We start from the raw sequence: 17,500 nt of genomic DNA on the forward strand, positions 1-17,500 counted from the left end.
GGAGAGAGGGATAAGAGAGAGAGAAGGAGAGAAGAGAGGGAGGGAGGGAGGGAGAGAGGGATAAGAGAGAGAGAAGGAGAGAAGAGAGGGAGGGAGGGAGAGAGGGATAAGAGAGAGAGAAGGAGAGAAGAGAGGGAGGGAGGGAGAGAGGGATAAGAGAGAGAGAAGGAGAGAAGAGAGGGAGGGAGGGAGAGAGGGATAAGAGAGAGAGAAGGAGAGAAGAGAGGGAGGGAGGGAGAGAGGGATAAGAGAGAGAGAAGGAGAGAAGAGAGGGAGGGAGAGAGGGATAAGAGAGAGAGAAGGAGAGAAGAGAGGGAGGGAGAAGGCGAGAGAGAGGGAGAGAGAGGGGGAGAAGAGAGAGAGAAGGAGAGAAGAGAGAGAGGGAGGGAGAGAGGGATAAGAGAGAGAGAGGGGGAGAAGAGAGGGAGAAGAGAAAGGAAAGAGGGAGAGAGAGAGAAAGAAAAGAGAAACAGGGAGAGAAGACAGAGGGAGGGGGGGAGAGAAGAGAGGGAGAGACAGAGAGGGAAAGAAGGAGAGAGGGAAAGAGAGAGAGAGAGAGAGAGAGAAGGGGGGTGGAGGGGTGTCTTAGGCCACCTCTTCCTCTCCCTCCTCCTCGAACTCGCCCTCCTCGGCGGTGGCGTCCTGGTACTGCTGGTACTCTGACACCAGGTCGTTCATGTTGCTCTCCGCCTCCGTGAACTCCATCTCATCCATGCCCTCACCCGTGTACCAGTGGAGGAAGGCCTTGCGGCGGAACATGGCGGTGAACTGCTCGGAGATGCGCTTGAACAGCTCCTGGATGGCCGTGCTGTTGCCGATGAAGGTGGCGGACATCTTGAGGCCTCGAGGCGGGATGTCGCACACGGCCGTCTTGACGTTGTTGGGGATCCACTCCACGAAGTAGCTGCTGTTCTTGTTCTGGACGTTGAGCATCTGCTCGTCCACCTCCTTCATGGACATACGGCCTCTGAAGATGGCCGCCACGGTGAGGTAGCGCCCGTGGCGAGGGTCGCAGGCCGCCATCATGTTCTTGGCGTCGAACATCTGCTGGGTGAGCTCGGGCACAGACAGGGCGCGGTACTGCTGGCTCCCCCTGCTGGTGAGGGGGGCGAAGCCCGGCATGAAGAAGTGCAGGCGGGGGAAGGGCACCATGTTGACGGCCAGCTTGCGGAGGTCGGCGTTGAGCTGGCCGGGGAATCTGAGGCAGGTGGTCACCCCGCTCATGGTGGCGGAGACCAGGTGGTTGAGGTCGCCGTAGGTGGGCGTGGTCAGCTTGAGCGTGCGGAAGCAGATGTCGTAGAGCGCCTCGTTATCGATGCAGAAGGTCTCGTCCGTGTTCTCCACCAGCTGGTGCACGGAGAGGGTGGCGTTGTAGGGTTCCACCACTGTGTCTGACACCTGGGGGGGGGAGAGAGGGGGTGAAGGGAGGAGAGAGGGGGTGGGGGTGGAAAGAGAGGGAGCGCGTGAGAGGGATGTGGAGTGAGGGTGGTCAGTGGGGGATGATTGGGAGAGGAAGAGGAGAAAAGATGAATAACACGTGCACAAAAATATGATCATAACAGACTTAACATATCACTAAGCTGCTAGCATCTCCCTTTCTGGGAGTGGTTTGACTGTGACATGACCTACATGTAGAACCAGCCCACTGCATGCTAACCCTGACCTTAGGAGAGGGCACCACGCTGAAGGTGTTCATGATGCGATCGGGGTACTCCTCTCTGATCTTGCTGATGAGCAGGGTGCCCATGCCGGAGCCCGTGCCCCCGCCCAGGGAGTGGGTGAGCTGGAAGCCCTGGAGGCAGTCGCAGCTCTCAGCCTCCTTCCTCACCACATCCATGACCGAGTCCACCAGCTCAGCCCCCTCCGTGTAGTGGCCCTTGGCCCAGTTGTTGCCTGCTCCACTCTGACCTGGTGGGGGAGGGGGTGAGGTGGGGGAGGGGGTGAGGTGGGGGAGGGGTGGAGGTGGGGGAGGGGGTGAGGGGTGGAGGAGGGTGAGGGGGTGAGGGGTGGAGGAGGGGGTGAGGGGTTGAGGTGGGGGAGGGGTGGAGGTGGGGGAGGGGGTGAGGGAGGGGGTGGGGGGTGGAGGTGGGGAAGGGGTGGAGGGTTAGACAATTACACTGCTTCTCTGTCTGCCTGTTTGTCTGTCTGCCTGTTTGTCTGTCTGCCTCCTCACCAAAGACAAAGTTGTCGGGTCTGAAGATCTGTCCAAAGGGCCCGGAGCGGACCGAGTCCATGGTGCCGGGCTCCAGATCCACCAGGATCGCTCTAGGGACGTACTTGCCCCCTGCACACACACACACAGGCACACACACGCACACACACACAGATGCATGACGCCACACCGATACACACAAAGACAGGTTAAACTTACTGGTCACCTACCACACCACAAAAAATAATGTGTGTGTGTGTGTGTGCTGACCTGAGGCCTCATTGTAGTACACACTGATCCTGTCTAGCTGCAGATCACTGTCTCCATGGTAGGTGCCTGTAGGGTCAATGCCATGCTCATCACTGATCACCTCCCAGAACTGAAGGAAAGAGGGGGGAGGGGGGAGAGGGGAGAGGGGGCAGGTGGAGGGGGGAGAGGGGGAGAGGGGGCGGGGGGAGAGGGGAGAGGGGCGGGTGGAGAGAGACAGACAAAAAAGGGGAAGAAGGGAGAGAGTGAGCAGGGAGAGAGAGAGAGAGAGAGAGAGAGAGAGAGAGAGAGAGAGAGAGAGAGAGAGAGAGAAAGAGAGCAGGAGAGAACAAAGAGAGAGAGAAAGAGAAAAAATTATTCAATCTTGAGTTTTATGTCAAACAGTCCCCTACAACTCCCTCCTTTCACAAAGTCAGTGGTCTGAATGCACTGGGAAAATACCGGGTTTATTTCTTCGAATAAATAGCAAGCTATGGTGAGAAAATACGATCATGGTCTAAGCTAATTTAAAACCAATTACTGCTTAGCCTGCTAACTGCTAAAATGACGTGTGCATCTGTGGAAATACTGTGAAGAAAACAACAACGTCACAATAAAGGACACCGGCTGTCCGGCACGAGCCACACCCCTCTCACTCTCTTCATCACGCACACACACACACGCACGTACGCACACACACACACACACACAATGGATGTCATTGATTCTCTCGGTGACACGGTATAGAATCTCGCTGCGGATTAAAAATACCAAAGTACTGCGTGACACCGATAGAAGCATTGCACACAGATTAGGCCTACTAGTAACGACACGAGCAGGCTGCCTGCCGTTAGGTGGACCGAGGCTTGGTCAGATGGAGCGAACGTTGTCGGAGATGTCTCGTCTCGCAGCCGCCCATCACAGGACTCGTTGCAAGGTCTCTGGTGATTGTTAGATTATAACGTCGATTGGTACTCGTCGGCTAAAGAGAGCCAAGTACAGATCCGAGTGTCGACAGCTTCGCTAATCAAATGTTTTCTAAAAATAGTAGCCTATCCTTTCATTAAATCGGTGTACAGCGGCTTATTACGTGCCAGCGTCTGCGTTGGGTGTCCTCGTTCCTACCTTTGCTCCAATCTGATTTCCGCACTGTCCAGCTTGCAGATGCACAATTTCGCGCATGTTGACGCTGGAGGCTCGAGCGGCTGAAAACTGTGAGGGTAAACGGAAGGTTATTAGCGATACCGGGGCTCAGATCTTGCAGTTATCCAGTCCTCGGTTCGTCGTCGTTCTGAATGGCGGAGAGTGCGCACTGTCGTCACTGTCGTCTCTCTCTCTCTCTCTCTCTCTCTCTCTCTCTCTCTCTTTTCTTTCTCTCGCCAGTCTGCGGTTGCGCCGCTTGTCCTGTGCTGCAGAATTACGTCATCTCCATGGCAACCGAGGAACCGGTGTCTGGAAGGAATACCGGGGAGCGCATGCCCTCGCTGGCCGGTGTCAGGGAGACACGGCGGAACACACAGCGGAATTATTGTAGAGGCCACTGATGGATATAGGCCATCCCCAGGGTATAGCACAAGATGGAAAATATTTACTTTAATGATTGTACACTTATTGGAATGAATAAATACGTAACTTGTAAAACAGTAGGCCTACCGATGAATTAAATCGTGTTGAGTGACCAAACGTATTGATTTGCAAACGTGCACTGTCATGGTTGATTGTGGGTCACACCATCCCTAACCACACACACCTGCCTGAGTGTTGTTGTGGCGTGTGTGTGTGTGTGTGTTAGTGTGTGTGAGTGTTTGAGTAAGTGTGCATGAGAGTTAGTGTGAATGTGTGTGTCTGTGGTAAGATATGATTTGTTTGCATTGAAATTCTTGAAGTCAGCTGACAAGAGGGCCTATATATATATATGACCACCATCATCCAGCGTGACCTGCTGCAGTCATACAGGACAGGTGGGATCTGATCTGAAGTCTTTAACGCACTAGTTGGACCAGTTGAATGGAGGAGGTTAGGATTACCTGATTCTAGACTAGAGAGACCCAGGTAAACAGAGACAGACTTAGGTATACAAAGGCTAACGCAGGTAGGCCCAGGATAGGGTTAGACCTGCTATCAGTAGTCAGGTGAACCATTCAGCACTGGGCAGGTGTGGGCAGGTGTCTACAATACTTACCTAGGACCAGGATCGTGCTAGCTGGTCCAGGTGAGGACTAGCTAGGACCAGGATCGTGCTAGCTGGTCCAGGTGAGGACTAGCTAGGACCAGGATCGTGCTAGACAGAGAGGAGAAGCAGGAGATCTTGACAGGACGTCTAGAGGGACTCCCAGCAGGTGAGGAAGAGGAGGGTGAGGGGACAAGGAGGGTGAGGTGATGAGGAGGGTGAGGGGATGAGGAGGGTGAGGGGATGAGGAGGGTGAGAGGATGAGGAGGGTGAGAGGAAGAGGAGGGTGAGAGGAAGAGGAGGGTGACGGGACGAGGAGGGTGAGAGGATGAGGAGGGTGAGGGGATGAGGAGGGTGAGGGGATGAGGAGGGTGAGAGGATGAGGAGGGTGAGGGGACGAGGAGGGTGAGAGGATGAGGAGGGTGAGAGGAGGGTGAGGGTGAGAGGATGAGGAGGGTGAGGGGATACTGAGGTTGAGAGGATGAGGAGGGTGAGGGGATGAGGAGGGTGAGGGGACGAGGAGGGTGAGAGGAGGGTGAGAGGATGAGGAGGGTGAGAGGATGAGGAGGGTGAGAGGAGGGTGAGGGTGAGAGGATGAGGAGGGTGAGGGGATACTGAGGTTGAGAGGATGAGGAGGGTGAGAGGAGGGTGAGGGTGAGAGGATGAGGAGGGTGAGGGGAGGGTGAGGGGATGAGGAGGGTGAGAGGATGAGGAGGGTGAGGGGATGAGAAGGAAGGGGGAAGGAAGGGTGGAGGTGGTCTACCTGTGTGTGTGTATGGGGGGGGGGGATTTGGTTTTCAAGTTGGGAAAAGAAAGTACAAAAAAATAGCTTTTTTTTTTTTTTGCAAGGTTGAAAAAATACATTTTAAAAATATACTTTTGGGATGAGACAGAGGGAGTTAGCAATGTCAACATGACTAAGAATAGACATTCCAGATCCCCAATGGCCATAATGAGGGATAAGTTCAAAATTGTCGGTGTCAAAAAGGATTCCTGGTGAATTTGTCTACAGTGTATTTTTGTATTAATGTATTTACAGTAATAGGATGTGAGGTCCAACAGGTAGCAGTAATGGCTACTTCTTACTTAAGTATATGTCAGAGCCCACACTTTATTACTTTTACTTGAGTTTAAGTAAATTATTTTTACCAGTCTTTTTAATCGTATCTGTACTTCTACTTGAAAGATGTGTGTACTTTTGCCATCTCTGGTTGTGGGGAGGCTGGGTGTGAGCTTGGGGGTGAGGGGGGGAAGGGAGGGGGGAACAGGGGGGAAGAGGGGGGGGAAGAGGGGGGGGAGGTTTTGTTTCCATCATGCCCACAGGAACCACCATGCTCAGCCAGCTGTGCGTGGAACGTGCTGGGTGCCGAGTCCACAGCAGGTGAAGGGTTTGCTAAGGAAAGCAGGAGGGTGGTGGACACCACCTGGGGTTAGACACAGCACAGGGAGGGCAGGACGGTGTGCACCACACAGGGTTAGACACAGCACAGGGAGGGCAGGACGGTGTGCACCACACAGGGTTAGACACAGCACAGGGAGGGCAGGACGGTGTGCACCACACAGGGTTAGACACAGCACAGGGAGGGCAGAGTGGTGTGCACCACACAGGGTTAGACACAGCACAGGGAGGGCAGGACGGTGTGCACCACACAGGGTTAGACACAGCACAGGGAGGGCAGAGTGGTGTGCACCACACAGGGTTAGACACAGCACAGGGAGGGCAGAGTGGTGTGCACCACACAGGGTTAGACACAGCACAGGGAGGGCAGAGTGGTGTGCACCACACAGGGTTAGACACAGCACAGGGAGGGCAGAGTGGTGTGCACCACACAGGGTTAGACACAGCACAGGGAGGGCAGAGTGGTGTGCACCACACAGGGTTAGACACAGCACAGGGAGGGCAGAGTGGTGTGCACCACACAGGGTTAGACACAGCACAGGGAGGGCAGGACGGTGTGCACCACACAGGGTTAGACACAGCACAGGGAGGGCAGAGTGGTGTGCACCACACAGGGTTAGACACAGCACAGGGAGGGCAGAGTGGTGTGCACCACACAGGGTTAGACACAGCACAGGGAGGGCAGAGTGGTGTGCACCACACAGGGTTAGACACAGCACAGGGAGGGCAGAGTGGTGTGCACCACACAGGGTTAGACACAGCACAGGGAGGGCAGGGTGGTGGGCACCACACAGGGTTAGACACAGCACAGGGAGGGCAGAGTGGTGGGCACCACACAGGGTTAGACACAGCACAGGGAGGGCAGAGTGGTGTGCACCACACAGGGTTAGACACAGCACAGGGAGGGCAGGGTGGAAGGAAAAGAGACACAGCCACACATGGACAGATGAATAAAACACAGATGCACACACCAACACCTAAAAGCACATTCAGTCTCATCACATCCCTCCAGGTCCAATCCCATTCCTGTCTTTAAGAATCAAGTTCCAGCGAACCAATCAAAAGACTGCTCCAGCAACCAACGGGAATGGATTTCCTCATCAACACCACCACCACCTCAAGTCCCGACTTTATCGCCTACAACTCCACCTACTGGAACGAGCAGTGCTTCATAGGGTACCTCATCTTAGATATCGTGAACATGGTGATTGCTGTACTTGGGTTTCCCTGCAACCTGCGCGTTCTCCTGGTGTTGCTCCGGGGGGAATTGGACCCGTCGACCTCTGATCTCTTCATTGGAAGCCTGGCTATGCTGGACAGCACTTTCTGCCTGTCCAATATCCTGTTCACCATCAACCGCCAGCTGCTCAACAACTACATCATCGACATTGTCTTGTACTTCCTATCTGCTCAATACGAGGTGGGCGGAACTTGTTTCTTCTGTCTTTTTCCAGTGATTTCATTGGTCCTCTGTTTACTTCCTGGTTATGTTTAGACGGCATATTTATACATACAATTCCTGTCCAATCCTGTTTGTGTGATCCTCCAGGTGGGTGGGCCTGTGTTCGTGTGCAGCATCTGTTTGGACCGCTACGCTGCAGTGATCCACCCAATCACCTTCACCCGCTACCGCCATCCCCGCTACCGCCGGGGGCTGATCGCGGTCATGTGGTGTCTGTTGCTAGGCTACGCGGTCTTCAGGACAGTGGTGTTCTTCGAGTACAACGACGAACTCTTCACCGCCTTCTTCATCGTTGCCTTTATCATCATCACCTACTGCAACCTGGCTCTCCTATTGGCTCTCAAACGCTCCGGCCCTGGCAACAGCCAATCGGGTCCGAGCTCCGGACAGCAGAATCCGGTGAAGCGACGTGCGTTCCACATGGTGAAGGGAATCTTCGTGGTGTTTGTGTTTTGCTTCCTGCCGACGGCGGCGCTGTTTCCCTTCCAGCAAGTCATTCCCCCAGATGTCTTCTTCTGCTCCATCTACCCACTGTGTTTCGCCTTCATGTCCCTGAGAGTGTTCCTGCAGCCCCTCCTCTTCCTGTTCCGCTGCCGGAAGCTTCCGTGCATGACGGCCAGGGGGGGAGGGGGAGAGGAGGAGGGGTGCAGGCCCTGCTGCTGAAAGGGGCGGGGCAGGGGGAGAGTTAGGGTCATTATATATCCTATGTTCTAAAAACTGGTTGTTCTCATCCTTGATTGTGATTGGCTATATCGCGTTCCATGCCGTTGTAAAATCCAGCATAACCTTACAGGTTGTCTTCATAATTTTTTTTAACTTTCCATATTACTGCGCATCGAATATTTCTAATTGAAAAAGACGGCAAAGATGTCCATCTGGCTGTTGCGTGGCAACGATGTATGTAGGAAATATACTTTGTAGTAGCGGAAGAATGACTAATTCTAATGATTAAACTATTTTGTTTGTAATTGTTTTTATTTATAAAACCATATCAAATATTTGTAGTAACAGTTTTAGAAAAGCCCTGCGAGTCCGTGGTTTACGCTGATGAGGGGGTTTTCGGTACTCCGCTTTGCGTCGTGCCTAACAACTCCCCTTACCTGTTCTAAAATCAGCGTAAACCACGGCCTCTTGGGGCTTATTGCTTAAATATGTTTGCATTAGAATAGTAACAATAGCAAACTATTATGACATCGGCAGTCTGTGACACTGTCAGGGCATTCCGTGGTCCAGGTCTCTGTTTTTACTTTGAGTGTCTTGATTTGTGATCCAGGTGTCTAATAAGTAATAAATTCAACAAACTGCTGTCAATGTTGTACCAAATTACACATACACACACACACATACAATGTACACCCACGTTAATATCCCAAATGCCAAATAACGTTGTGTCTTTGGGCAAGGCACTTCATCCTACTTGCGTCAGGGGAGATGTCCCTGTAGTCACTGTTAGACGCTCTGGGTAAGAGCGTCTGCTAAATGACTAAATGTACAGTGTAAAACAAACACAAACAGGCTGCATGGACTTGCAGTTACTCCTTCCATCCACAGGAGGGCAGCAATGTAGCGGGCGGGCGGGAACGAGGAAGTGGAGGACACAGAGAGAATATGATAAGTGATACATTAACCAAGGTCACACATCTATCAATGACCAGTGTGAAACTGATTCCAGTTAAAATAATTAAGAAAAGAAGAGAAGCAGAAAGAAGCCAAATGAGTCATCACTCAGTGTAGGGAAGCTGTGTGTGTGTGTGTGTATTTTTGTTGAGGTGCATGACCATCGTTAGGGTAGAACATTTGCGTGGTGTCCAGGTTGCCTCGGTAACATCCCTCTGTTTGGGTAATGCAAGTAGGTGACGGTCACAGGAAACAGCCCCGGGCCAAACGTTCCTATTGGTCGGCCAACACCAGTGGGAAGTGCTCCATCACTCTCAGCTCTCTGTCCTCTCTGTCCTCTCTGTCCTCTCTGTCCTCTCTGTCCTCCCTGTCCTCTCTGTCCTCCCTGTCCTCTCTGTCCTCTCTGTCCTCTCTCTGTCCTCCCTGTCCTCCCTGTCCTCTCTGTCCTCTCTGTCCTCTCTCTGTCCTCCCTGTCCTCTCTGTCCTCTCTGTCCTCCCTGTCCTCTCTGTCCTCTCTGTCCTCTCTGTCCTCTCTGTCCTGTCTGTCCTCTCTGTCCTCTCTGTCCTCTCTGTCCTCCCTGTCCTGCCTGCCCTCTCTGTCCTCTCTGTCCTCCCTGTCCTCTCTGTCCTCCCTGTCCTGCCTGCCCTCTCTGTCCTCTCTGTCCTCCCTGTCCTCTCTGTCCTCTCTGTCCTCTCTCTGTCCTGTCTGTCCTGCCTGCCCTATCTGTCCTCTCTGTCCTGCCTGCCCTCTCTGTCCTCTCTGTCCTGCCTGCCCTCTCTGTCCTCTCTGCCCTCTCTGTCCTCTCTGTCCTGCCTGCCCTCTCTGTCCTCTCTGCCCTCTCTGTCCTCTCTGTCCTCTCTGTCCTCTCTGTCCTGTCCTCTCTGCCCTCTCTGTCCTCTCTGTCCTCTCTGTCCTGCCCTCTCTGTCCTCTCTGTCCTGCCTGCCCTCTCTGTCCTCTCTGCCCTCTCTGTCCTGCCCTCTCTGTCCTCTCTGTCCTGCCCTCTCTGTCCTCTCTGTCCTGCCTGCCCTCTCTGTCCTCTCTGTCCTGCCTGCCCTCTCTGTCCTCTCTGTCCTGCCTGCCCTCTCTGTCCTCTCTGTCCTGCCTGCCCTCTCTGTCCTCTCTGTCCTCTCTGTCCTGCCTGCCCTCTCTGTCCTGCCTGTCCTGTCTCTTCATGTTGTTCTTGTTCTTCAACACTCTAAAACTATTGTTTTCTTTCCATCCATCTCCTGACAAACAGACACACAACACACACAGACACACAACACACACAGACACACAACACACACAGACACACAACACACACAGACACACAACACACACGGACACACAGACATACATTATGGACATGGAATGATAAAGCAGAGTCAAAAAGGCAGAAACTATTCCCTCCCTACTCCCTCCCTCCCTCCCTACTCCCTCCCTCCCTCCCCCCTCCCTCCCTCCCTCCCTCCCTCCCTCCCTCCCTCCCTCCCTCCCTCCCTCCCTCCCTCCCTCCCTCCCTCCCTACTCCCTCCCTCCCTACTCCCTCCCTATTCCCTCCCTCCTTTCTTTCCTAACCTCCTTTCTCTTGCTAAAAGCCTGTAATTGGTCCTCCTTCACTTCCTCTCGTTTTTCACTCCCTCCACTTGACTTTCATAGGGTAAAAGACAAGCAGTTGTCAACTGCATAGTCGGATACATTTAGAAACACTTTCCTTCTTTCTCTCTTTCTATATTTCCATGACTCTTTTTCTCCATCTACACACCTCCCCCCCCCCCCCATGGTTTTAGACAATGGACAAGTCTTTGCATGTGGTGATCACACACACACACACACTAACTCACTCACTCACTCTACACTTTACTCCCACATGCACACACACACACACTCGCAGCATGGAGTGGCCTTAAAAAGCTGCACTGGAGCCATTTTCCTCTAAACTCCCAGAAGCTCAAAAGGAAGAAGCACAAATACAATCATCTGCTCCTGTTTCCTTCTCCTGTCAGAGAGATGACAGCTCAGATACTTCCTGTCAGAGAGATGACAGCTCAGATACTTCCTGTCAGAGAGATGACAGCTCAGATACTTCCTGTCAGAGAGATGACAGCTCAGATACTTCCTGTCAGAGAGATGACAGCTCAGATACTTCCTGTCAGAGAGATGACAGCTCAGATACTTCCTGTCAGAGAGATGACAGCTCAGATACTTCCTGTCAGAGAGATGACAGCTCAGATACTTCCTGTCAGAGAGATGACAGCTCAGATACTTCCTGTCAGAGAGATGACAGCTCAGATACTTCAGTGGAGTGGAATTGTCTTCAAACACACGTGAAGAAAGAGGTCTTAGTCCTCATGGTGGACAAGCTGGTGTGTGTGTGTGTGTGTGTGTGTGAAGGGAAGGCGACTGATGTGTGTGAAGTGATGAAGGGAACTCCAGAATCCTGCCAAAGAAGAAGATATGTCTACCCCTCTCTCCCTCTTTACTTCTCTTCTCTCTCTCATCTACCTCTCATCTTTCTCTCTTTATCTACCCTTCTCTCTCTCTCTCTCTCTCTCTCTCTCTCTCTCTCTCTCTCTCTCTCTCTACCCCTCTCTACCTCTCTCTTTCTTCCACCCATCTTTTTCCTTCTGTCTCTTCTCTCCCTTTCCTTCCCTCTTTGTCTTTCTTTCTCTCTCTCGTTTTCTCTATTTATTTTTTTCTGTCTCTCTCAGACCTCCAAGTTGAGAAACTGCACAAATCCATTCATCTATAATGGCAAAGCTTTGAATAATGTTTGTGAAGATAGGAAGACAAATGTTCTCCAAGAAATGTACACACAACATTCACACAAACACACAAAAACTCTTCCTACTGTCTCCTGATGGAATACCTCATTACTATAATCACAGCCATCAGGAATCCAGCAAGGTAACAAAGAACTGGTGAACATACCAACAATAACTAACCAACCCAAAACAAAACACACACACCCAAATACTCTCACACACACTCATATTTTCTCTCTCTCTCTCTCTCTCTCTCTCACTCTCACTCTCTCTCTCTCTCTCTCTCTCTCTTTCTCTCATTCTCTCACACACACACTCACACACACACACTCTCACACTCACACACAGACAGACAAACCGACAGATATTCCTGCCTTTGTAGATACATTTTGAATACTTACTTATTTAGAAATGAAATAAGCCTTGAGGAAAAATAAGCCTTTTCCATAAACATGTTCTAAAAATGAGAAACTAAGACAATGGTAAATGCTTAGGGGAGCCACATACGCACACACACACACACTGTAATTACTCCCTCTAGTCATGTAGCAGTGCCCCCAGGATAGGTTAAAATGGAAAAGATAAAATCGATAAAGACACACACACACACATGTGCATACATGCAGACACACACATGCACACACACACGGGCACAAACACGCACACACACATAGACACGCTCCAACACACACACACACACAAGCACATCCCCTTACAGTCCCTCACACACACACACACACACATGCACACCTTTTTCCCGATGTTACCTGACTGCTTTTGTAAATGAGAGCTTCATCAATAATGGTGTCTCTAAATTCTAGGAGTTTATTAAAGAGCAGCAGATCAGATGTGAACTCTCATAAGAGTGTGGCTGGGTGTGTGCGTCATGAACATCATTGTATACATATTCAGCTTAGTGATCAATTATTCAACGTTTTCTCCGTGTTCAATAGAAACCCTCCACCAACCGTTTATCTACTTCCGTTCAGATAAGACTGGTAAATGTTTGGTGTGTGTGTGTCTGTGTGTGTGTTTTGAATGTTCTGTTCTTCTCTTATAACTTCCCCCTCTTTGGTCTTTCACGTCATTGCAGGAAAATATGTCATCCTCATCCGAGAAATTGATGAAATACCTGATTTAATTCTAATAGTGGAATTGCATACTATTCTACTTCAGCACGGACCCATATACTTACACATATCCAGGATTTATCTAGACATTCTATTCTATTCTATTTGTTTCCTCTTCCTCCTCTCCTCCTCTCCTCCTTCCTCTTCTTTTCCTTTCTCTTCCTTACACGCACACACACACACACACACATCTGCACCATGGAATGTGCTGACCTCTGACCCTAGCTTGAGAGGTCACAAGGTCAATGGCGCATCAGAGTTCGTAGGTCACACAGCAGGTGGTAGTGAAAACATTGGAGGATCGGAGATATTACTGGCAAAATTTAAAGGGACATCCCTCTCTCTCTCTCTCTCTCTCTCTCTCTCTCTCTCTCTCTCTCTCTCTCTCTCTCTCTCTCTCTCTCTCTCTCTCATTCTCTCTCTCTCCCTCCATCCCGCCCCCTCTGTCTCTCTCTCGTTCTCGCCCCCTCTCTCTCTGTGTTGGGATTTCATAATGAAAGCAATCATTCATGAGAGTGTCTGAGGGCCTGTAGTTGGTGTCAAGACCCTCTAAATTACCACATCATACAGAACTCTCTCCTCTCTCCTGACCGCCCGCGCTCCCTCCCCCCCCTCTTTCTGTCCATCACTTGCTTGCAGGTCCCACTGTCTTTTTCTCTCCCTCCATCCCTCTCAAAGTAGAGGGGGGGGGGGGGGTCAGTTGAAAGTACCTCAGATGCCAGGCAGCCATAGCAACCATGGAATTGACCGTGCAGAATCTTCACCCTATTCTATGACCTGGCATCCCAAACTAGCCTGGCACAGACACACACATGTTGCATCAGTCCACCCCATGCAGAGTGGCAGTGAGGTGTTTTTTCCTCTCTCATGCTCCACTGCTGGGCTTGTGCCTCCACAGTGTTCTAGAACTCTGAGTTAGCCTCCACAGTGTTCTAGAACTCTGGGTTAGCCTCCACAATGTTCTAGAACTCTGAGTTAGCCTCCACAGTGTTTTAGAACTCTGAGTTAGCCTCCACAGGGTTCTAGAACTCTGGGTTAGCCTCCACAGTGTTCTAGAACTCTGAGTTAGCCTCCACAGTGTTCTAGAACTCTGGGTTAGCCTCCACAGTGTTCTAGAACTCTGAGTTAGCCTCCACAGTGTTCTAGAACTCTGGGTTAGCCTCCACAGTGTTCTAGAACTCTGAGTTAGCCTCCACAGTGTTCTAGAACTCTGGGTTAGCCTCCACAGTGTTCTAGAACTCTGAGTTAGCCTCCACAGTGTTCTAGAACTCTGGGTTAGCCTCCACAGTGTTCAAGAACTCAGCATCCACAGTTCTAGAACATAGAACATCTTTCTGTCTGTCTCTTTTTGTCTGTCTACCTATTCCCTCCCCCCTTCTCTCTCTGGACGTCATTCTAAACTGGCATCCTCACAGCGTCCGTTAATCATTGTGTATTTATACATCTACTTCCCATGGCAACCTGGCTGCATGCGGTGCATGTTTACGACTTCCTGTGTATGTTCAGACACAGGAAGTGTGTGAAACCGCGGCATCAACAGGAGAGATGGTCATTTAGATGGTGATGTCTTTGTCATATGGACCACAGCACACACACACATGGACATGCACACACACATACACACACATATTCACCAACACACACAGACACAGGTTTGTTTTACAATCCTAGTGAGGACTGACAATTCACTCCCATTCAAAATTATGTCATCCCTGACACTAACCTCAACCTTTCATGTCATTTTACCCCTAATCACCCTCAAAAAACCCTAGAATTAGCACATGAAGTTGAAGGGCCCAAGAGAAATGTGCCCACAAGGTCATATTTCTGTTCCCACAGGGTAGTTCAACAAGACCAGGCATACCCACACACATACACACACACATACACACACACATACACACACACATACACACACACATACACACACACATACACACACACATACACACACACATACACACACACATACACACACACATACACACACACATACACACACACATACACACACACATACACACACACATACACACACACATACCCACACACATACACACACACATACACACACACATACACACACACATACACACACACATACACACACACATACACACACACATACACACACACATACACACACACATACACACACACATACACACACACATACACACACACATACACACACACATACACACACACATACACACACACATACACACACACATACCCACACACATACACACACACATACACACACACATACACACACACATACACACACACATACACACACACATACCCACACACATACACACACACATACACACACACATACACACACACATACACACACACATACACACACACATACACACACACATACACACACACATACACACACACATACACACACACATACACACACACATACCCACACACATACACACACACATACACACACACATACACACACACATACACACACACATACACACACACATACCCACACACATACACACACACATACACACACACATACACACACACATACACACACACATACACACACACATACACACACACATACACACACACATACACACACACATACACACACACATACACACACACATACACACACACATACACACACACATACACACACACATACACACACACATACCCACACACATACACACACACATACACACACACATACACACACACATACACACACACATACACACACACATACCCACACACATACACACACACATACACACACACATACACACACACATACACACACACATACACACACACATACACACACACATACACACACACATACACACACACATACACACACACATACACACACACATACACACACACATACACACACACATACACACACACATACACACACACATACACACACACATACACACACACATACACACACACATACCCACACACATACACACACACATACACACACACATACACACACACATACACACACACATACCCACACACATACACACACACATACACACACACATACACACACACATACACACACACATACACACACACATACACACACACATACCCACACACATACACACACACATACACACACACATACACACACACATACACACACACATACCCACACACATACACACACACATACACACACACATACCCACACACATACACACACACATACACACACACATACACACACACATACACACACACATACACACACACATACACACACACATACCCACACACATACACACACACATACACACACACATACACACACACATACACACACACATACACACACACATACACACACACATACCCACACACATACCCACACACATACACACACACATACACACACACATACACACACACATACACACACACATACACACACACATACACACACACATACACACACAGGACCACAAGATATATTGATAGATGTTTCCATATCAATGAGACTTGCCACTGAACACAGAAGAAACACAGAAAAACAATCATCTGATTCTCCTTCTTCTACAATGTACACAGCAAGGAATATAAATACACACGTGTTGGAGGGTGTGTGTGTGTGTCTGTGTGTTCATTGTTTGATGTAGAGGTGTGCATACAATGAACTCATTAGCAAAGCAATGATGAAGCCACTGGAGACACACACACACACACCGAAACATACATGTGGAGTAGAGTGTAACCAGTAGAGTGTAACCAAGTTTTAGTATCTTGAATGTTTCATTTACTATCAGACCAAACCTGCATTTATGAATCTTTTCAACAAACATCTGTGTGTGGGAGCACTGAACCAGGGGACGCATCTTGTAGGTGACAAATGTGTGGTGAATTGAGAAGACCTCTGTAATCAACCCAGTTTTGTATCAGAAACCTAGTTGCCTAGACCAATGGTTGTCAACCCTGGTCCTCAGAGCACCCCTGTCCTGCATGTTTTAGATGTTTCCAGGGGTGCCCTGAGGACCAGGGTTGACAACCACTGGCCATAACTGTGCAGATCATCACTAGATGAAACATGTCTTTTGTAAATATGTTTTTTCGTGTTTCTTTTCACTTTAAATTGTTTGCATCTCTTTGCGTAAAAAAAAACAAAACGTTATCACATTCTTTTAATAGCTCTCGACCTAACACTGTGGGTGATCAGTTGAATTAATGTAATCAATTTGACATTCCTTATGTAGATCATGTTTAGTTTACACTCCTCCCAACACCAGACACACACTGTAAAACACAGCTGTCAGCTTTGAAGGATGGCTGGAAATACAACAACAAGATAATCCTATTTTTTGGTCTGGTATATTTACAGTTCGAACACACAATTGGCTTTCTCATTAGTGACATCATTTCCTGATCGGCTTGTGTGGTGAGAACAGCCCCTGATCGGCTAGCTCGACAGGGTGAGGGAGGAAGGGAGGAAGGGAGGAAGGGAGGAAGGGAAGAAGGGAGGAAGGGAAGAAGGGAGGAAGGGAAGAAGGGAGGAAGGGAGGAAGGGAGGAA

The 17,500-nt window shown here is 49.8% G+C and overlaps 3 protein-coding genes across 3 annotated transcripts in view; 1 reads left to right on the forward strand and 2 right to left on the reverse strand.

Moving 5' to 3' along the window:
* The window catches only part of LOC146237345 (tubulin beta-4B chain-like), a 4,130-nt gene extending 371 nt beyond the window's left edge, over positions 1 to 3,759 (reverse strand). The window contains exons 1-5 of the mRNA XM_084685207.1: positions 3,524 to 3,759; positions 2,423 to 2,531; positions 2,174 to 2,284; positions 1,664 to 1,908; positions 1 to 1,398 (exon numbers count right to left, since the gene is read on the reverse strand). The exon at positions 1 to 1,398 is cut by the window's left edge and continues 371 nt beyond it. Coding sequence (XP_084541333.1) covers positions 586 to 1,398; positions 1,664 to 1,908; positions 2,174 to 2,284; positions 2,423 to 2,531; positions 3,524 to 3,580 — 1,335 coding nt within the window. The 5' untranslated portion in view covers positions 3,581 to 3,759 and the 3' untranslated portion in view covers positions 1 to 585. The remainder of the gene's footprint in view (positions 1,399 to 1,663; positions 1,909 to 2,173; positions 2,285 to 2,422; positions 2,532 to 3,523) is intronic.
* A 3,295-nt stretch (positions 3,760 to 7,054) lies between these two features.
* On the forward strand, positions 7,055 to 8,092 carry LOC146237346 (somatostatin receptor type 3-like). Its single transcript, XM_084685906.1, has 2 exons — positions 7,055 to 7,387; positions 7,517 to 8,092. The coding sequence occupies exons 1-2, from the start codon at positions 7,055 to 7,057 to the stop codon at positions 8,090 to 8,092; spliced, it is 909 nt and encodes a 302-aa protein (XP_084542032.1).
* Positions 8,093 to 16,523: 8,431 nt separating this feature from the next.
* gcgrb (glucagon receptor b) overlaps positions 16,524 to 17,500 on the reverse strand; it is an 8,495-nt gene continuing 7,518 nt past the window's right edge. The window contains exon 13 of the mRNA XM_084685192.1: positions 16,524 to 17,500. This exon is cut by the window's right edge and continues 1,295 nt beyond it. The gene's annotated coding sequence lies outside the window, so the exon portion shown is untranslated.

This window comes from Hypomesus nipponensis, chromosome 21 (genome assembly GCF_054491055.1).
Source record: "Hypomesus nipponensis isolate SF chromosome 21, ASM5449105v1, whole genome shotgun sequence".
Taxonomy (NCBI): domain Eukaryota; kingdom Metazoa; phylum Chordata; class Actinopteri; order Osmeriformes; family Osmeridae; genus Hypomesus; species Hypomesus nipponensis.

Coding starts and splice junctions, on each gene's coding strand:
- LOC146237346 (XM_084685906.1), top strand. CDS start 7,055: ATGGATTTCCTCATCAACACCACCACCACCTCAAGTCCCGACTTTATC. Junction 7,388..7,516: donor TCCTATCTGCTCAATACGAG/GTGGGCGGAACT, acceptor GTGATCCTCCAG/GTGGGTGGGCCTGTGTTCGT.